At 36.6% G+C, this 14952-nt stretch overlaps 1 protein-coding gene across 4 annotated transcripts in view; it reads right to left on the bottom strand.

The window, feature by feature from the left end:
- Window positions 1–229: 229 nt before the first annotated feature.
- Window positions 230–14952, bottom strand: part of LOC149798240 (proteasome maturation protein-like) — a 68632-nt gene continuing 53909 nt past the window's right edge. For all 4 annotated transcript variants that reach the window (XM_089963364.1, XM_089963363.1, XM_089963365.1 and 1 more), the window contains exons 4-6: window positions 11509–11610; window positions 5739–5832; window positions 230–1357 (exon numbers count right to left, since the gene is read on the bottom strand). In XM_089963364.1, coding sequence (XP_089819490.1) covers window positions 1290–1357; window positions 5739–5832; window positions 11509–11610 — 264 coding nt within the window. In that variant the 3' untranslated portion in view covers window positions 230–1289. The remainder of the gene's footprint in view (window positions 1358–5738; window positions 5833–11508; window positions 11611–14952) is intronic.

Below are 14952 nucleotides of genomic sequence, written 5' to 3'. Positions count from 1 at the left end.
AACAAATACTGTGTGATATACAGAGAATCTGTGTTATAGTGAAGTACTTTACAGTGAGGTTCCCCTGTATTTCCTGTACAATGGATGATAAGCATCAGATAATATTGAGAATGCCTTGCAAATAGACTGTACTGTGATTGCTTTGAAAACAATTTTCATTAAAAAAATCCACTAAGCAAGTCCTTTAAGAGTTGCTGTTATAACACAAGATTAATAATAAATAACAACATTAATGGAAGTACTTTATTTCATGAACTTTTAAACTGACAATATATGAAATACCAGCCTTATGAGGACTGCTAAGAAATATTTCTTTGAAAATGTCCTCCTGGCTTGCTTTTAAATAATGACATAGATAATGAAAGAAATTAATATAGGACTGTTCCTGGAAAAATATACCATTGGGGAAATGGTTGGGGGAGTGTATTAGGAATGGTGATCCATTTCTGAGGTACCACAAATACATTTTAAAATCTATTATTAATGCTATGTCAAAAATCTAAATAATGGCCAACACTCATGACCATCAGAATTTAAATAAAATCTGTTGATACTCAGTTTGATACTGACTCCTATATTATTTTCACAAAGGGCACTTCTCTACATGTATTCATTTAGCATGCATGCCATATTAAAATGATGCTGGTGTCATAAATAGTAAAGTGAAACTGTATCATAAATTGTTTTTGATGTAGTAAATTGTGTTTTAATTTAACTGCCTTTAAAATACAAGCAGACATTCTGCACAGCACAACCTCAAGCTGTTTCATCAAGACCAACATGCAAACATGTATAATAGAGTTTGACTGGTTCATTTGCTTTCGTTATCATAGAATGTAAGTATAGTAGAGTTTGACTGTTTCATTTGCTTTCGTTATCATAGGATGTATGTATAGTAGAGTTTGACTGGTTCATTTGCTTTTGTTATTATAGGATGTAAGCATGATTTCCTGGTCTTACCACAAAAACCACAAAAGTAAAGTAATTTGGCTAGACAGTTACAATATGTTCTATGAGAAATCGAATTAGTTGTCTGTGCCCATGTCACACAGTAATTGCATTACCCTACACAGTACAAAGTAGCTTATTATTAAATATATACAAAAAATATTCACTTTTTTTGATAGATAATATATCAGAAAATTACCCATTATGATGACATTAAAAAATGTCAAGACATAAAAAACAACATGGCATTCCAACCCTCGGTGGTAGGGGTTGGGGTCAGGTGGGGTACCTTTTCCTGGAACAGCCCTTAGATGGTCATTAGCTAATATTAAAAAAATGCTCTATAAAATATTCAGCTGTTTTTCCATCATGGCATGTGGCTGTCCCATGACTTCAGAATCGGCAGGGTCTGTAGAAAAAGAAAAGAAAAAAACTTAATAAGTATTTGGATCATTGGCTTCTTCAATGTAGGCTTGTAAAACTGGCACATGGTAATAACAATAATCATGGAAAGTGATCTAAATGATATTTTTGCCTCACACATTATTTTGCAATGAAAATGAAAAAAAAATGTTATGTCATAAAGCTTTTTCAATCTGTTTACTGCTGATGCCCATTTTGTGTATCTATGACACAATTACGGTATATCTATGACACATTTTGTGTATGATGCCCATCTTGTGTATCGTTTGTGTATGATGCCCATCTTGTGTATCTATGACACGTTTTGTGTATGACACCCATCTTGTGTATCTATGACACTCATACGGTATATCTATGACACATTTTGTGTACGATGCCCATCTTGTGTATCTATGACACATTTTGTGTATGACACCCATCTTGTGTATCTATGACACTCATACAGTATATCTATGACACATTTTGTGTATTACACCCATCTTGTGTGTCTATGACTCATTTTGTGTATGACACCCATCTTGTGTATCTATGACACATTTTGTGTATGACACCCATCTTGTGTATCTATGACACCCATTTTGTGTATCTATGACACTCATACAGTATATCTATGACACATTTTGTGTATGACACCCATCTTGTGTGTCTATGACTCATTTTGTGTATGACACCCATCTTGTGTGTCTATGACTCATTTTGTGTATATATGACACTTATATTGTGTATCTAATGCACCCATATCGTGTATTCACCGCTCTGGTGGCCTAAGTGGTTAGTGACCACCTTGGATGTGGGAGATTGTGGCTTCTAACCCTGGCTGAGTCATACTAAAGACTTATAAAAATGGTACTGGCAGCTGCCTTGCTTGGCACTCAGCATTATGAGTTAGAGTTAGGACATGATGCCACATGTCTGCAGCATTGTGCTCCAGTGCTAGACATCACTACAAACTGCTGCAATCCTACTAATATGAGTCCTGCGTGGGTTCGAGTCCAAGGCTCGGCTAGCGTGGGTACATGGGAAAGCCTGCCAGTAGCGTCTCGTTGGTTGGTGGTTCTTCCCTGGGTTTTCCAGGGTTCTTCCTCCACCATTAATACTGGCCGCCATGTATAGCCTATCTTGTACTGAAAAATGGCGTTAAACCCTAGAACAACAACAACAACAACTAATACGATTCAAATTGTTTAAGCTATATTAAAAATCTAAAACACACACACATATTGTGGTTTGACACAAATATTGTTTATTGGTGATACTCATATTGTACATTTATTACACACATACTGTATATACAGTGACTGATACAAGCAATTTTGCAACAGTTTTGATTTCAATTATGCCTTAATTATCAGTAAGGAAGTAACAAGTGCAAAGTTGTGATATTCTATACCATGAGAAGTAAATGTTATTTACTTACCTGTTTACCCACAAAACAAATTGCATAATCATATGAATGTAGTTGCTACTATGCTCGTTTTTAAATATTTTAAATCTTAAAATTCAAACTTACCAAACAATTTGTCTAGGGAAAAAATTATTAAATTTTGGAGGCAATGAATGCCATGTCTCCATTTCTTTTACAATGAAACTGATAAATACCAGAAGCTGGTCTGGGTTTGTATACAAGGGGAATAATTCTGCAGATATTGCATGAAAATGACAATTTGAGTTATCCCTCTACTGAAACAAACTAAAGCATGCTTTTTTGTCCCCCACTCTGTATTTTCTTTTTTTCTGACATGGTTTCTTTCCTATTACAGATACCAGTTTTATTTACGGATACTTTACATGAAGCTTTAAAGCCCTGGTACAATGTAGCAGAATTCTGTGCTAGGATAGTGAAGAAGCACCGAATGACTGGAAAACAGGAATCCTCGTCAAACTTCCCAAGAAAGGAGATCTGGGGAACTGCAACAACTGGCGAGGAATCACCTTACTATCCATCTCCAGTAAGATTTTCAGTCGCATCATTCTCCAACGCATCACAACAGCTGTGGACGGCATCCTATGCCAGGAACAGCCAGGCTTTAGGAAGGGCAAATCCTGCATCGACCACATCTTCGTTCTGAGACAGATCCGTGAGCAGTCCCAATGGTTGAAATGATCCCTTTATGTGGTCTTTGAGAAGGCCTTTGACAGCCTGCACCGAGCCTCTCTGTGGGAGATCCTACGACACTACGGCATCCCTCAAAAGCTTGTCAATGTCATCAAGTCCCTGTACGAGAACTTTGAGTGCAGAGTCATCCACAACAACCTACTCACTGAACCATTCAAGGTGGAAACCGGAGTGAGGCAAGGATGCATTCTCTTGCCGATCCTCTTCTCACTGGCCATTGACTGGATCATGCGCCGCACCACAGAGGGCAGGAGGCAAGGAATACAGTGGACGCTGACCTCAATGCTGGATGACCTGGATTATGCCGACGACATCGGGTTGCTGGCAAGCAGACACCAGGATATCCAACAGAAGACACAAAAGTTGGCACAGACAGCAAGCACCATAGGTTTTCGAGTCAACATAGGGAAGACACAAGTCTTGAGGAAGAACACTAGAGTGGGCGACCCAATCACCATCAACGACCAGCCTCTGCAAGAAGTAGACGAATTCACGTACCTGGGCAGCAAGGTCGCCACGGATGGAGATTGCACAAGGGAAGTCACCACAAGAATCATCAAGGCCAACCAGGCCTTCGCAATGCTGAAACCCATCTGGAGGACAACAAACCTCAGCGCCCACACGAAGATCCATATCTTCAAGAGCAACGTGCTGAGCGTCCTTTTGTATGGGTTAGAGTGTTGGAAGACCACTGCTAACATAGAACGCAAGCTCGAAGTCTTTCAGACCAAGTGCCTGCGACAGATCATGAGGATCTTCTGGCCAAACATGATCTCGAACGAGGAACTCCGGCATAGAGCGGGCGCAAGCACCATTGCTGAGACCAATGCAACTTGTCGATGGAGATGGCTCGGCCACGTCTGCAGAATGCCCCTTGACTCACTACCACGTGTGGCACTGAGATGGACTCCACAGGGGAAAAGGAACCGTGGCAGACCCAAAGAGACCTGGTGCTGAACCATGGAGTGAGAACTCAAGACCAGAGGCCTCATCCTGCAGACTGCCCCCATAACAGCAGCTGACAGACCAAAATGGTGCTCCCTTGCTGTCGCCTCAAGCACCAGACAGTGCAGACAGGATTGATTGATTGAAGAAACCCTTAATGGGACGGACCATTTCTTCCTTTTTCTGTGTTGAAACCATCTTTGATATCCTTAGGCATATTGGGTGTCAGAGCAGTCCCATATTTCCTTTCTAACAAACAAGTCCGTTTTGGGACATAATGATGCAACCATCTTCCCCCATCAAGGTCGGTCTTGATCAATGGCATCTGCCTTGCTCAAGGAAAGTCCCGTCTCTTCCAGCTCGGTCATCACTGTCCCTTACCAGGTTATGTTAACACATTTCTGCTGACCAGTTGTTGTCCATCTGAGGGCCACCTTGGGTATCTGTTCTTGGAGCATCCTCATTACTTGTCCAAGTCATTTGATTCTGTGCATCCTGATCTCCTGGGAAATTTTGTTACATCCCATTTTGTCATATATGTCCACACTGGAGATCTTGTTTGGACAACAGATTTTGCAGGTTTGATGGAGGCAACTATTGTGACATGAGATTAGTTTGTTCATGTCTGTCTTTACTACTCTCCAATACTTGGAGCCATACAGAGTACTGACTTTACATTGCTGTTGTAAAGTCAAATCTTTATTTTTTTTACCATTTGATTCTCCAGGTTGTAGGCTGCACGTGGTGCCAACAACTCCATCTCATAAAAACAAAACCATTACAGAAACAGCAACAACTTTAACGACAAACTAGGCATCATAAAAAGTCTTTTACTTAGGTAATTCTTTATTCAGGAGAAGTGATAACAAAGTAGCCATATTGGACCATCCCATAAGCTACCCTGGTTTATAATCCAAAAAAGCAAATAACACAGTGGTCAGTCAGGTTCGAAGCTGACGTTCGTGCTGATGAATCAAGCACATGGCATACAGGATCTGCACTTGCTGCTACATGATCTTTGCTTATTCTTGATCCTACGCAGCATTTTTTTATGCCGACACAGAATGTTCCTTACATTATGCGTTACTAATTTTACCACTTCAAAATGTACAGATATGAATCAGGAACAAATAACACCTGTGCAGTAATCAGTTTCTTATGACATCTGATGCAGTTCCTCTAGATCTCCATCTGTTGGCATATTATGAGACAACAGAGTCTTGGCAATTCACAAATGGATACAAGTAATGTTCGGGTTATTTACAATGGAAGAATCAGATAGGAATGTATGTGTAAAGCTCCTTACTGTTTAAGACATCTTCAAATGTTAGTAGTTCATCCCTCCCTGTCAGTGAGTCATAAAGAATATTGGAGGAGTGTAGACCGGGTAACCTCTGTGGCTGAAATAAATATAAATTGTTTTTTTATAATGTTGATAAGTGATGGAATAACAATGATCTTATTTTTTTAAAGTCAGAGAGACCTTGAACCCCAACATTTGCAAGCCATGCACCAAGTCTATGAATTGTACATGGTGGAGAACTACAGTTATTCTGTGCAGAAACAAAATTGATAACTGGGTATTGTAAAATAATAAAAAGGGGCAACTACAGATCTATAAATTATTTTTTTTTTAAAACATGGCAAAAGATTTTGGGTGAAGCAAACAAGTGCAGTGAAATAGATTAAATAGAAACAAATCATATTTTGACACTGACCACAATTCATCCTTAAATAATAAATGAACACTTCAATTGGAATTCCTCAGACATCACTATTAAGGTACTGCATATATGTGTGTATTATGCATATGTTAAATAGTTCAAGACATTACTGTGCACCCAACTGCAAATAGTACCACAGACCCATTCAGCCACTGTATTTAGCCTGGGTCACCCAGCCCTTGTCAGCTTACATTGCAATGCAATGGAAAGCCAAACCAGGGCCTGGGGAAATAAAAAACAAAATGAAAAATGAGGTGCCCCTAAATTTGAGGAACTAGACAGTCTATGAGCATTAACTAAAGGTAAATTAAATTAATAAGAAAGAAAAAGCATGCTGGAAAAATATTGTAAGATCAATTTTCAAGTTACATAATAACTTAGCGTAATGTTTGATATCATGTGCATTATCTGTCCTAATCTTGATGTCAATGTATCCAAATACAAAAAGAAAAGTTTTGTAATTTTTTTTCCACCCAACTGATACCTCCAATTCTTTATGATGATACAGACTGTGCATCATCTCGTTATACTCTGCAGCGGAAATCGTAGAATTAACAGCTCAGACTGATTTGACAGTGCATTATGGGATAGCAGATCTCTTCTAAGTCTATGTTAATTGCAGCTGGAAATTTATCAAAAATGAAAAAAAAATAAACAGTAATTAACAAACAAATAAAATATTCATGCACATAAAAGCAGGTTCAAGCAACTACTTGTAAACAACAGGCTTTCAGTGTGTTTCTATTTTAGTTTTAGGATGGAGCTGAAATTCTGTTTCTAGTGGCTATAGCCACATTCAGTATATGAATTAATTCATGTTAACTGCCTCTGAACCAATTAAAATACTATTTGCTATTACCTAATTAATTTTTAGGTCAATGATGATGTACCAAATCTTTCCCAAGAGAAATGAAATCATAAAAATGAGAAATCCATGCTAGTACAAGTATTAATTTCAATGAATCAGGTAATAAATAAAAGAAGTCATGTCTCATACCCATTTTACAAATTATGAAATTTTCTGAAACAAGGAAATTAAGTTTCAAAGCGTGCAGCTATATTTGTGGTAATAAAACTTGACTATCAGAGTGTATCCATTAAGACAGCTTCAACCTGTACACTTCATAAGCAATGAAGCTGGAAAGGTTAGAAACAACTGTAACAACCTATCAAGCAATGAACTGCATCAAATGTTATGTGTTCATTGAACATAAATACAGTAACGTACTCAAAATACAAAACTTAACCAGACATATAGATGGACAGATGGGTGGTCAAATGTGTAATAATGCAATCACTTTTCCACATTCATGGAGGGGCATACAAAGATTAAAGTGGTGCCTATTCAGAACTGTGTATTACTGAAATAAATACACATGGTGGAGAGCTACACTCCATTACAAGGTTCTCATATGGTCAACATTTGTATACCTGTGGCATGTACCATACATTCTTGCTCAAAAGTCTAGTTCAGCCATAACATGTACAGACCCAGATCTACCTGATATAATGTACTGACAAATTTGGGTCTATGCAGTTTGTAGTTTCTACGAGTAATCAACAGAACAGGCAACACAGATCCTGATCTGCCAGCATACTGTATGACAGATCATGGTATATTTGGCTTGCAGCTGGACCCAACTTAAAAATGTGTATATACGGTAAGAAGGTGAGTCTGCATGGCTAGCTTACTTATCATTTTGTCACTATTTGTAAGTACACGTTTTCATGCCCTCCACCACACCTCCATTTCAATAAGTGATTTTGTCCTCAAAGTTGTTTTGCTTTTGAAAAAATATTTCTGGTAGGAAATTATGTCAGTGATGGTGACCATCTTATCCAGAAGACACCGGCAAGGATATTAAGTGTCGACAGTGTGACTACATTCAGAAACATGGCAGCCACACTTCAGTCATCATGTCTACAGGATGAGATTTAAACACCCTGTGTCCATTACAGTGCTGAGTATACTCCAGATTTGAATAACATATAATAGTACTAAAATCAAATCACAAAGGATCATCACTGAATTTCTTCATTATACTCCTGAAGTATCAATTGTTGTTTCTTCTTTTTTTTTTGCGTTAAATGCCAGCCTTGAATTTATTGACCATTATGTTTGTAGTTCAGTTAATAAGTCAATGGAACTAAAGGGTGCTGATACAGAAGCTGAAAATGTAATGAAACTAGAAGGATAGAATCCACAATTCATGACTAATCACTTTAGTTTGTTCTAATTATATGCATGTGTACATTTGAAACAAACCACAAGATTTGTATATCTCAAGTAAGTGTCTAGACCCTACAACGATCAATACATTTTCTGACAAAGATACCTGACAACTTATTTAATACCTTTTCAGATCTGATTCAAACCACAATTTTTAAGATCTGAAATATTCTGATGACATTTCCTAACTGAGTAAGTTACCCAATACACATTACTTTTAAACATGTAACTAGGTATCATACATGGCTTGTTGTATGGAATGCAAATGTTTACAAGTGAGAGAGGAAAGAGTCTTAGTGCTCAAACCTTTCCCGAGTGCTTTGGCAAACATTTGCACACAGCAAGTTGTGTATAAAAATTATTCTTGAATGATCAATTAATAAGTACATATCAAATACCTGCAAATAAACACTTTTATTATATACATAAGTGTGAAATGTAGAGACATATTGGTGAAATTAATTTTATTTTTTCATTCCTATATTTTCACATGAGAAAAATATATTCCAATATTTTTACACGTGATAATACATGATTTCCCGTCATGCCATTTAATGCTTGGTTTTGCGTTCCTACAAAAGTTGTACCTGCAGCAACAAAAATGGATACTTTATGAGCTAAAACAAATAAATAGAAGCTGCCTTATATTTCAGACATAGAAATTAATCTTTGATAAAAAAATATGGCAAAATGCAGCTTGCATCTCTCTTAAGTTATTTCCCCTTACTTCCTTAACAACAACGATAAACCCAATGTGATGCATTGCTGAACTGGACTTGCACTGTTTTCAGATAGGCTCAAATAATTTGCAAAATGACACAAATGTAATTTGCTATGAAAGTTTATGTCAAACCAATTCTACCACTTTCTTAAGTCCTGTATATTTATAATATTTATATAATCAGTCTGAGAAAGTGAGGTGACTTTATGAGAACGGGGTGAGGGTGAGCGTGTTGTGTTGAAGAGTCAGTTTAATCCCCATAACTTTGACTCAGAGCAAGTTTATAACAAAATAATTTCTATTCTTACATTAATGCCAGATATATTTCATCTTGTGGTATCGAAAACAATATCGTGTGGCTTTGCAACTTTTTAAAATATCCCATTTTTGGTACCACATGATGAAATATATCCTGTATTAAATTCGGAAAAGAAAATATCCTCTATGTAATCATGCATGACATGTAATTCCAATGTTCAAGTATGATGACACAGCAAAAATGTTCATGTCAAAGCAACTAGAACAGCCTGACCACAGAACAATACAGTCAGACATCCAATTTTTTAACATTAAAAAATGAGTACTTTTTTCCACTGTCTTGATAATACATGTGCTAATGAAATATATAATTTCCTCCGGAATATCATGTTTAGAAATTTATGTCTCTGTTAGTGTACTGATATGCCAAGCATGTTCAATGATGGTTAAAAGTGGGCTAGGAAAACTTGGTTGCATTATATCCTTGCTTGCCAAAAAAAAAGAACACTTACACGATATGGTTGTGGTGTTTTTGTTTATATACAAAGAATACTTGTTGCTGTTCTGGTGTTATTGTTCATGTAGATATACTGCCAATCTCTGTGTACATGAAGGGCTAGTTGTGTCAGACGTTTCCAAATGAGTTATCTTTGTCAGTAAAGTGACATCCCATTTTTACACTAGTGCCCACTGATTCAAAACAATAAAACAATGGCAACAGTAAACAAAACAGAAGGGCCTCAGGGCCTGAAAATGTGGTGGTCCCTACAAAGTATAGTTTAATTCTTAATGCAGTTCAAGGTTAAATTATTTAGACTCTCTCGGTATACCAGTTCATGAACAGAAATTGTTTGGATAAGGCGAGAGTGGCAAGAATATAGTATTCCCTGAGAAATAAAAATCTTCAGATTTACCATCAACTGGCCCTTTCATCCAGTAGGAAGATTATTTTGTTGAGCAATATTTGACAAGCTGTTTAAAGATTTTTCTATTTTTAGTAATAGTGGTCATATTTGCCCTTGGACTGGCATCATTTCAAGGTGTTTCTTTCCAGGATACTGTCAAATTTGGTCAGACTCTATTGCATGATTCCTGAGAATCAGCAGTTTCAACGTTTTTCTACTGTTAGTAATGGTGGCCATATGTGATAGTGGTTAGCATCAACAATCTGAATTTATCTCAAGGCAGGATCTTGCAAAGAAGTTGATCAAATTTTGTGCACCTTCAGCAACAGTGGCCATTTTTGATGACATACTGGTATAATTTTTACAAAATTTGAAACGGCTGCATGCTACAATGCTTTCTGTCAAATTGGGTCAAATTCTTATGTGTGGTTTTGAGAATATGTAAATTACAAATGTGAATGGATGATAGAAAATACACAAAATGAAAAAAGGATTGATGCCATAAGTTTATTTGGCCTTGTGGGGGCCCCGAGTGGCCGAGTGGTCTAAAGCGCTCTTCGTTACGGATCACTGCCACCTCACCTCTGTCTGCGGCGGTTCCAGTCTAAGATTCAGCCAATGTGGGTATGTGAGAAAGCTTGCCAGTAGCTTCTCGTGGGTCGGTGGTTCTTTCTGGGGTTTTCCCGGGTTCTTCCTCCACCATTAATACTGGCCGCCATATATAGCCTATTGTGTGGTGAAAAAATGGCGTTAAACCCGACAACAACATATTCGGCCTTGTGAACAGGTAAGCTAAAATCTTGTATAATCAAGCTCTCTAGATCTGCATATATATTTAGGTCATGATGATAATTTCAAGGTCATGATTTTCACACATACATGATTTTATTGCAGACTCAGACAAAGGTTTCTGGCCGTTTCATTGTGGAGACAGGTTTGAGTTGGTGTTTATGGCACATCATGAGGTCTAAGTTGGTATTTAGTGGCACATCAAGATATAAAAGGTTAATAATAGAGAGGACAATTGAGTAAAGTGTCTTGTTCTTTGACTCACAAATGCAGCAAACCTGACTTAGTCTGAGCGGGATCTGAACTCGCATATATCTGGTTACGAATCTTGCACACTATGCCACAGCAGTTGATTGGTGGAAATAGATGAAATTTTTGTTTTGAATTAATGTAAATACATGTATTATACAACAGAATCTCAAAATCAGACTGAATATGGAATGTCTCACTTTGTTAACAATAAATGATTCCATCTGCAGTCTTAGTGGGGCATGAAGTCCTTGTGTGTTTCTCAGCATCATAAAGTCCATCTTCCTCTTGTTTTCCTCCCACTGAAATTAAAGAAATTTTAAAAAAATTCAGTTAGGATTAATAAAAATTCTTTTCAATCATGTGATTCAGAGTATGATTCTTCATTTTGGAGTTTAAAGAATGTGTTTAATTTTTATGCTCAAATTCTTCTGTAATTATGGAGCCTCCTGTAGTTCCTCTACTCCTTGTTAAGAAACGGTGACTAAAAAGATCCAAATAAAACAAGAATACAATGAATAGCACATTATCTGCCTGCACCATGTTTAATACAGATAACTGACATTTTTGTTTAGAAATCAGTTCTTCTTCCACCTTGGTCTTTTTTATCCCCTTTTCAACAGGTTTCTTCTTTACCCCAAGTGTAAACCATCCACTTGGTTTGATCCATGTCTGTGATATGGAACTAATGTAAATGTGCAGAGGCCATTTTTCATTTCAAAGTCACAGTGACCTTGGCCTTTGACCGAATTTGACTATTAATTCCATACTTAAGCAGACAAATATTTGTGCTCAGACACATTCATAACAATCAGGTCCTTATCTCCCTACACTGCAATTTATTTCCTCTATCAGTCATTATGTTGTGTTCACCCTACACCATCATATATTTCCTTTAAGACTCATTATGTTATGTTCTCTGTATACCACCAAAAACATTTCCTCTATCATTCATTATAACAAGGGTTTTACTGAATACACCATTACACCTGCAAACAGGGGACCCTGGGTGGATAAGTGGTCAAAGGTGCTTGCCTTTACAGATCACTCTCATCTCACCTCAGTCCATGTGGATTTGAGTCTCAGCTCAGCCAATATGGGTATGTGAGAAGGTTTTCCAGTAGCTTCTGGAGGTTCTTACCTGGGTCTTCCTGCAATAAATATACTGGCTGCAATGTGAAGCCTATCATGTGCTGAAAATTGGTGTTAAACTCACAAAACCAATCCAAGTCTTGCCTATGAATAATGTTATGATGAAGTGGATTTATTCCAGAGCAGGCTAAGTAGGAAATTATAGCACATCAGAGTACAAACTCTAGGCATACAATATTATAGGATATCAGGGTACAAACTTTAGGCATACAATATTATAGGATATCAGAGAACAAACTCTAGGCATATACTATGATAGGATATCAGAGTACAAACTTTAGGCATACAATATTATAGGATTTCAGGGTACAAACTCTAAGCATACAATACATTATAGGATATCAGAGTACAAACTCTAGGCATATACTATTTTATAGGATATCAGAGTACAAACTGTAGGCATACAATATTATAGGATTTCAGGGTACAAACTCTAGGCTTACAATAAATTATAGGATATCAGAGTACAAACTCTAGGCATATACTATTATAGGATATCAGAGTACAAACTGTAGGCATACAATGTTATAGGATTTCAGGGTACAAACTCTAGGCTTACAATAAATTATAGGATATCAGAGTACAAACTCTAGGCATATACTATTATAGGATATCAGAGTACAAACTCTAGGCATATAATATTATAGGATTTCAGAGTACAAACTTTATGCATACAATATTACAGGATATCAGAGTACAAACTTTATGCATACAATATTATAGGATATCAGAGTACAAACTCTAGGCATATAATATTATAGGATATCAGGGTACAAACTTTAGGCATACAATATTATAGGATATCATAGTACAAACTCTAGGCATACAATATTATAGGATATCAGGGTACAAACTTTAGGCATATACTATTATAGGATATCAGGGTACAAACTTTAGGCATACAATATTATAGAATATCAGGGTACAAACTCTAGGCATACAATATTATAGGATATCAGAGTACAAACTCAAGGCATATACTATTATAGGATATCAGAGTACAAACTTTAGGCATACAATATTATAGAATATCAGGGTACAAACTCTAGGCATACAATATTATAGGATATCAGAGTACAAACTCAAGGCGTATACTATTATAGGATATCAGAGTACAAACTTTAGGCATACAATATTATAGAATATCAGGGTACAAACTCTAGGCATACAATATTATAGGATATCAGAGTACAAACTCAAGGCATATACTATTATAGGATATGAGAGTACAAACTTTAGGCATACAATATTATAGGATTTCAGGGTACAAACTTTAGGCATATACTATTATAGGATATCAGGGTACAAACTTCAGGCGTATACTATTATGGGATATCAGGGTACAAACTTCAGGCATATACTATTATAGGATATCAGGGTACAAACTTCAGGCGTATACTATTATGGGATATCAGGGTACAAACTTCAGGCGTATACTATTATGGGATATCAGGGTACAAACTTCAGGCGTATACTATTATGGGATATCAGGGTACAAACTTCAGGCGTATACTATTATGGGATATCAGGGTACAAACTTCAGGTGTATACTATTAGCCCATAAGAATAATTATGGGAACATGAATAAGATGCAAAACCTCAGTTTGTATACAAAAACTAATGCATAAGAGTGCATGAACTCCAACAAGGTTATAACCAGATCATGTAGGAGGGTGTTGCCTGATAGGAAGTGGAGGCATTCCCTCCCATCTGCTGTAGTCTAGTCACCCCTAGTCATGACCAGTTTTATTATCTTTGTAATTCATCTGGGGCATTTAATCTTGTTGATTCATTTTTTCAACTGAACATTGTGTCTTGAAGTATAGCAAATCATGTAACTTATAAGTGTGGTGTAAGTAAGACACATAACTGGCTTGTGTCTTGAAGTATAGCAAATCATGTAACTTATAAGTGTGGTGTAAGTAAGACACATAACTGGCTTGTGTCTTGACGTATAGCAAATCATGTAATTTATAAGTGTGGTGTAAGTAAGACACATAACTAGCTATACACAACTGGGGTAAAACAAAAACAAAATGAAGCACAAACTTGGCTTCGAAAGTTAAAATGCAAATATCTAATTTATGATCTAAATAAAGGTATCTGCTGACTTACACGACTTCAACTTGCATGAATTTCATGTTAATGGGATTTCATATGGATTTTTAAAAACTTTCTTAAAGTAACAACTAAAACATAATTAAATTATTTGACTACAAAAAAACATTAGGATGGCTAAAATAATTGGTATTAAAGTGAAATAAGGTACTTTTCTAATAAAATTATAGGTGGTGAAAGTAAAAAATTTGAGTTATGTGATCCTTCTTGAGAACTCAACTATCATGCAAGCTGAGGGTTAGCTGTGTATGACATGATCTTTTTGCATGGAAAATGAGTTACCATTTATTATCAGTGGGTACCTCACAAGATAGCTCAATTTTAACTAAACAATGATGACACTACAACCTGTACACTGTGTATAAACCCTCTGT

This window comes from Sinohyriopsis cumingii, chromosome 6 (assembly GCF_028554795.1).
Source record: "Sinohyriopsis cumingii isolate HCF-2022 chromosome 6, ASM2855479v2, whole genome shotgun sequence".
NCBI lineage: Eukaryota > Metazoa > Mollusca > Bivalvia > Unionida > Unionidae > Sinohyriopsis > Sinohyriopsis cumingii.
Note: the sequence above shows the minus strand (reverse complement) of the source record. Positions and strands in the feature narration are given on the sequence as shown.